At 39.4% G+C, this 7,531-nt stretch overlaps 1 protein-coding gene across 1 annotated transcript; it reads left to right on the forward strand.

Annotated features, from left to right (window-relative positions):
* The first annotated feature begins 699 nt into the window (after window positions 1-699).
* LOC146723547 (uncharacterized) lies at window positions 700-1,977 on the forward strand. Its single transcript, XM_085481640.1, has one exon. The coding sequence runs from the start codon at window positions 700-702 to the stop codon at window positions 1,975-1,977; it is 1,278 nt and encodes a 425-aa protein (XP_085337766.1).
* The last annotated feature ends 5,554 nt before the right edge of the window (window positions 1,978-7,531 follow it).

The raw sequence follows: 7,531 nt of genomic DNA on the forward strand, positions 1-7,531 counted from the left end.
CTCACCGTCATTGGAATTCTTTTCATCCACGATACATATGGAATCATCGGATACGATTGCGGAACAGCAAACCTCAACATAACAACCGTATTATTGTTAGACGTAGAAAAATGTAACATACCTCTAATAGAACCACATGTAGAAGGAATACCTATACAATTGTTACAATTATCAAAATTCGAATCTTCAAATGTAATCCAATGTAAAATTGCAATTTCAAGAACTGTTTATCATTGCGGCATGCATTCACACGTATCTACTGTACACAACGCGCACGCGGAATATATATTTGAAATCACACTAGACCAATGTAAAAGTATGCATAAAACCGGAACACTTATCATAAATGTTAATAACGTAATTAATGGATTAAAGGTAAATCAAACGACATTGCGACCTGTCGTTTTAGCAGGATCCATAACAACCGACGGAAAATGTTCGGGAACACAATATTCGGATCCTTACGGTTCATGGCAAAATGTAGTTGTACAAAGAATAATAACAATTACTTTGACTTCTCACCAAGCAATGATTAATGTCGAAAAAAACCGAATTCATTTAAAGACCGGAACAAATTGCAGATATTCAAATGGTAATTGCATAGATATTGAAGGACGATACACTTTTTGGGAAACTATACCTAACGATAATTGTAAATTTAATCACTATGATGTACTATACGAAGGAAAAGCAAAGAAAATGGTTAGTAAATTGAATAACAAACTACAAATAATTTATTCCTTGTCAACACAAGATGTCATCTTTGCACTTACACAAATCGGCAAAAAGTTTCTTTGTGGATACACTCTAATTAAAACAGAACATCCAAAATTATTAATTTTAGAAACGATTAAAGGAGAATCTTTCGTACGAAAAAAACCATTAGCAGTAGAAAACATAGATATTTTTGCTTACGTTAACTCAAAATTCGTATATGTAGAGAAACACATCCGCACACAAATAAATTACCTATACACCGACATATTAAAACAACGCTGCGACCTGGAGCGTCAAGTAATGAAGAACGCACTCAGCCTAGCTATTCAATCACCGGACGACTTCGCTTACCAAATCATGAAAGGGCCAGGATATATGGCAACGCTTTCTGGAGAAGTCGTACACGTCACTAAATGCACTCCTGTAGAATTAAAAGTACAACACACTCAGGAATGCTACCAACAACTGCCTGTATTAAAGGGAAACGAAACATACTTCCTAGCGCCACGAACTCACATATTATTCAAAACGGGAACGCAAATCACGTGCAGCAGAATACTTCCAACCATGTATTTTCTAAACGACGGATGGTACCGCATAACACCAAACGTCGAATACAGCAAGACACCTGAAATAATGAAACCAATGATGAAACCAACCTGGCATTACAGCGATCCTGGAGCTTTGGCTGCCAGTGGCATCTACACTAATCAAGATCTTGAAAACTTAAGGGATCATATTATGTTCCCGGCGGAAAAAGCTGGAATATTAAACACTATGGCACGTGGCGTGAAAGAAGAACCTACACTAACACAAGGAATATCGCTCTCCCACCTAATGGACGAAAACACTCTACACAAAATCACAGAAAACGCCTGGAAAAAAATTTGGGGAACCTTTTTATCCTTTGGCAACGCAACTTCAGGCATAATCGGCATTTATTTCTGCATAAGGACGATAAAACTAGTAGTGGACACCATGCTACATGGTTATGCATTACACACTATATATGGATGGCCAATACAACTGATCGGAGCACTTTGGGATTCAGTAACAAATTTATTACTTCACATGGCACGAGGGGTGCCCAAAAACAAAGAGGACCAGAAGAAAAAAGAAACACAAAATTCATCTCACCCGGGCAGACGAGAAAATACACAGACAACAAACACACCATACACACAACTCTCACAATCTCCCATATGCCAATTTTCTATAAAAAATGAAACACAAAATATGAAAGAAGTCGATATCCGCTAAGAATCTCATAGTGCATATCCACGGCTATAAAAAAAAAAAAAAAAAAAAAGAAAAAAAAAGATAGAACTATAAGTTTTTTTTTCTTCTTATTTAGTTATATTTAGTAATTATTTTATATTCCTTTTATATTATCCAGTTATATCTTAGTTATTATAGATTATATACTCTTTAACGATATATCTAATATACAAACTACAAATTTTTTTTACTACAGATCACGTATTCGCGATTGCACATCGTTTTTATTATAATTCATACGCGGAACACAACGTACCGCGTATGACTTAAGGGGGAAGGTGTCACGTACCGACAAATTTTCATCGCTCTCGGTTAGATTTATCTTAACTCAAACTAACATCCGATACGCGAGATCGCTAGAATTTGCTTATCGTCACGTATTGACAAATTTTCATCGCTCTCAGCTGGACCTATCCTAAACTAACATCCGATATGCAGGATCGCCAGGGTTGTTTATAAACCTTATAAACAAACCTTATAAACAAAATCTTATAAACAAACCGAGATAAGGGCCTCCCTCCTTCAAAATTCATAGATGGAGGTGGTAAAATTTCGAGTATAAATAGGGCTAGAAAAACGCTGTGCATCGCAGTTGAAATCTTAACAAAACCTTTGTCGTAACTATAGTTCTCCGCGAACTTCGACTGTCATCCTTCGTTTCCTTATTCTTACGTTACAACTAATCCAGTACTTTAGACTTATAATTTTGTAACCACTCATAGAATAAAAGGTAATTGATAATACCACAATAAGCTCAGTTATTTGGCATCTGATCCGAGTTTTGATTAAAATTTACATATAACGTAGGACATCTCCGAGAGCGGGGAACGGCCTTTTCGCTGACAAAGAGTGTAGCGAATTGGTAACCGGGGCGCTGTCGAAGAGTGTAGCGCCTACGAACACTGCTCTTGGTGTATGAAATTATTTACCATTACTCTCAAATCGAGTTTACCCCTTTCGCTGCCGAAGAGCGTAGCGAATCGGACTGGTCGCTGCCTTGCGTAGCGACCTTAAGTTCATTTTGGGACATTCCGTCGTATTTAACATTCTCATGAAGAAAAGGGCAGGTAAACGGGTACAGCTCAAACGGCTCAGATACCAGATAAAACAAGCGATTGATTTGCAACAAGATTTCTTTCACCTCTCGCAAAAACTCTAAGATTTAGAACCAAACACCCAAATCGAGAAACCTCCTACTATTTCTTACCAACTAACTCCTATTAACGTTGAGCCTGACTATCCCGACTACCGCAGCATTAACAAAACTGATCCGCGTTATAAAGTTTATAAACTAAGATTCCTGTTTAGGACTGAAAACTAAGTACACATAACCCGTCCAACTCCCGGGTAAAGTATTTAAATATACTGACCCAAAAACGGACGAACGAAAATGTAACAAAAAATAAAAAATAAAATAATTTACATCATGGACGATTGGGGTGGCGACGGTGATTGCGACGGTGATTGCGGCGGTGATTGCGGCGGTGATTGCGGCGGTGACGGCGGCGGTGACGGCGGCGGTGTGGCGGCGGTGTAGGCTGAGGCCTAACATCGTACGGGTCTGGTAGAGTGAAAAGCTGCACCAGACCCCAATCGAGCGGGTCGGCCTCGTCGTCGCCTCTTAAAAATGCGTCCCAATCGAACATCTCTGGAACCATTATTGGAACGTATGGTTCATCTTTAAACATAACAATTATTAATTTAAAAATATAACAATTATTAATTTAAATATATAATACAATATTATAAATTTTATTCTTACCGTCCCAATTTTCATACACAGGTACAGAATCCGGCTCGAACAGCCACACCAGACCCCAATCATATAAATCGCCGTTATCGTCTCTTAAATATGGGTCCCAATCCCAATCACACATATCTGGAACCATTATTGGAACGTAAACATAACAATTATTCATTTAAAAATATAATACAATATTATAAATTTTATTCTTACCGTCCCATTCGTCATCCCCTATCCATTCTTCGAAGTCATCATCCGAATAATTCTCCCATTTTGCATCCCTTAATGTATCGTACACCAGGTCCTTGATCACCCAGCAACAACAAATAATACATAGGGCAAACTACAAAAAAATATTAATATTAATATATTTTTTCCTCCACTATTAATTAATATTTTTGCACTTAAAAAGCACTACCATTTTTGGTGCAATGTCCCGACACTTCGTTGATGACCGTTCGAAACTTTATGATTGCAGAGACAGCTCCGCTCTCCACAGGCTGTACCCCACTTAAAAAATCTTCACAAAGAACTATATCTATTTCAAAAAACATTCCAAGTGTCGAATGTTTACATCTCGCGTTCGAGAGAGCCGGCGGGTCGCATCCATGCGAGAGACACGTGGAGAGGCGCGCGCTCTTCCATGCATTTGCGAGAGAGAAAACGAGCCGCAGCGGCGGCAGCGCGAGAGAGACAGTGAGAGAAGATGCAAAAGAGAGAGACAGCGCGTGAGAGAGACGGTGAAATAAGACGCAGCGTGAGAGTGAGAGAGAGAAAGAAGACGGGCTACAGCGAGAGGCGCACGCGAGAGAGAGATCGGATGTGGCGGCTGGTGGCGAGAGAGAGAGATTCGGCGGCTCGGGCCAGCGGCGAGAGAGATTCGGCTCGGGCCTGCGGTGAGAGAGAGACGGCGAATTAAGACGCGAGAGAGAGAGATGCGAAGGAGGGAAACATTTTTTTTTTAAATTATTAAATATTTTTTTGAATAAATATATATTTTATTTATTAATTTTTATCAGGAGACGCGGTAGTGTCTCCGGCCATGTTCAAACCCTAAAAGACCTTAAAAGACACTACAAGTCTCCTTATCCTGCACCATCAAAGTCCATTTTTTGGGGGTGTAGAACTACTAAAATATAAAAAATTTTGAATTGCACGTAACATAACCTGAAAGGCGGCATCGCCACGAGTAATTTGAGCCAAGACAAAATAAAATCGGTCAAGCCGTTCCGGAGATACAAGCGGTCAAAAAGTGACGTTTTTCATGAAAAATTAAGAAACGTCGTCTTCTTCTTCTTCTTCTTCTTCTTCTTCTCTGTCCGCGTATAAATTTCTTCTCACCTTTCACTCACACCTCCCTCAACTTCCACCCACTCCTTTCCCTCCCACATTCCGCCCCCACCCCCACCCCCACCCCACCCCACCCCCACTCCCACCCCTCTTTCGCCTTTTTCACCCTCTTTTGTCCTCTCTCACCCTCTTTCACCCTCTTTCGCCCTCTCTCACCCTCTTTTGTCCTTTTTCACTCTCTTTCATTCTCTCTCATCCTCTTTCACCCTCTTTCATTCCCTCTCACCCCCTTCGTCCTTTTTCACCCTCTTTCGTCCTCTTTCACCCTCTTTCGTCCTCTTTCACCCTCTTTCGTCCTACCTTACCCTCTTTCGTCCTCTTTCGTCCTCTTTCACCCTCTTTCATTCCCGCTCACCCTCTTTCGTCCTCTTTCACCCTCTTTTGTCCTCTTTCACCCTCTTTCATTCTCTCTCACCCTCTTTCGTCCTCTCCTCACCCTCTTTCATTCTCTCTCACCCTCTTTCACCCTGTTTCGTCTTCTTTCACCCTCTTTCATTCCCTCTCACCCTCTTTCGTCCTCTTTCACCCTCTTTCGTCCTCTTTCACTCTCTTTCGTCCTCTCTCACCCTCTTTCATTCTTTCTCACCCTCTTTTACCCTCTTTCGTCCTCTTTCACCTTCTTTCACTCTCTTTCGTCCTCTCTCACCCTATTTCATTCTTTCTCACCCTCTTTCGTCCTCTTTCACCTTCTTTCACTCTCTTTCGTCCTCTCTCACCCTCTTTCATTCTTTCTCACCCTCTTTCGCCCTCTCTCATCCTCTTTCGACCTCTTTTACACTCTTTCGTCCTCTCTCACCCTCTTTCGTCCTCTTTCACCCTCTCTCACCTCTTTCACTCTCGTACGTCCTTTCTCACCCTTTTTCGTTCTCTTTCACCCTCTTTCGCCTATCTCGTCTTCTCTTACCCTCATTCGTCCTCTCTCACCCTATCTCCAAAAAATCATAAAAATGAAAAGGTCAAGCCATGTTCAAAAGAAGGTCCTCAAAAATTTAAACCTAGTCTGTACAATGAAAATTAATTACTCGTAATTCCAGAGTTCCAATTTGTTAATATCGAATAATGTATTTGTTTCAAGTAATGGCAGTAGAGTCAAATACATACCTACGTATATGCAGTTTTTGCTGTTAATTGTACTTAAACGAAAAAAATAATTAAATGATTTAAATATAGCACATTTTAAATCAAGAAACTTATATAATCGAACTCTGTTTAGGCAAAGGTAGAACATTTCATTTGCCTCTGCCTTTACAAGAAACATTGGATAAGGTATGTCCTCCGGAAGATCCTATAAATTTGAATCACGAGTTGCACATTCTCGTTCGAGGTATACCCAAGAAATCTAAAGTGGTTTGAGAAAATTTGGTAGATATTAATAAAATGTATAAGGCTTTACAATGGTTGAAAGAAAATAATCCTCATTATTCAAAAATTCGTCTTCCAGCGTCATCTGATGATCTATTAAAGAATAAGTTGCAGGAAACAGAATATCGGATTGTCGATGAGGAAAGCGACAATGACGAAATAAATGAGGTGGTTGAGGAATTACCAGCATTGAATTTGTACAATGTACAGCAAAACAAAAATAATAATGATCAAACCGTTTTAAAACGTACGGCTTTTCTCACACAAATCACTGAACATTCGGATATTAACGATCATACAATATACCCAATACACGCGAAAAGAATCGATAACGAATCTGCATTGAAGCTTTATCAAATGGTGAAAATTGAAGATTTTCCAATGGATAATCGTTATAAATATCTGGATGTCATGTGTTTCCCTGATTTATATCCTGATGGTGTCAATGGACAACGAGAAGATAGAAACTTTGCATTGCCGGAATATTTATTTATTAGAACACGATTGATGTCGAAACATAGTAGATTCAGGTTGAATCTGCAGTATCTGTTCTTCCTTCTCAATGATGCTAACTACCGACAGTTGAAAAGTGGTATCTATTATACGATGATGGTTTCTAACCCACGAGAGAGATACACTGCTGGTAGATACTTGAACGAATTGAAAGGTTACCAATTAGAATCGAATTTAATGAGTATTTTCGCAAAATTGAGAAATACGTATCAATTTTGGCGACAACCGTCCAATAATGTAAAATGCATGACTTTGCATTACGGTCCAGCGACGTGGTTTTTTACTTTGAGTCCTAGTGAATGGAAGTGATCCGATTTGGGTGAATAGTTACGAGATATGAATCCCGATAAAGAGAAGTTAAGCGAACTAATCGCATACGATCTTGTAAGCACTTCTAGATTCATGTGTATAAAATTCAAAGCCATGATTGATTTTATTTGTTTGTCCGATAATCCAATAGGAAAGGTTATTCATTACTTCTGGTGACTGGAATATCAACGTAGAAGTATCCAGCACATGCATTGTATGATTTGGATAAAAGATGCTCCAGTATTAGGAAAATCGCCG

This window comes from Nylanderia fulva, unplaced genomic scaffold (genome assembly GCF_048542155.1).
Source record: "Nylanderia fulva isolate GAGA-0341 unplaced genomic scaffold, ASM4854215v1 Scaffold188, whole genome shotgun sequence".
NCBI lineage: Eukaryota > Metazoa > Arthropoda > Insecta > Hymenoptera > Formicidae > Nylanderia > Nylanderia fulva.

What these genes read in the sequence shown, in the direction of transcription:
- LOC146723547 (XM_085481640.1), top strand. Translation starts at nt 700, where the DNA reads ATGGTTAGTAAATTGAATAACAAACTACAAATAATTTATTCCTTGTCA.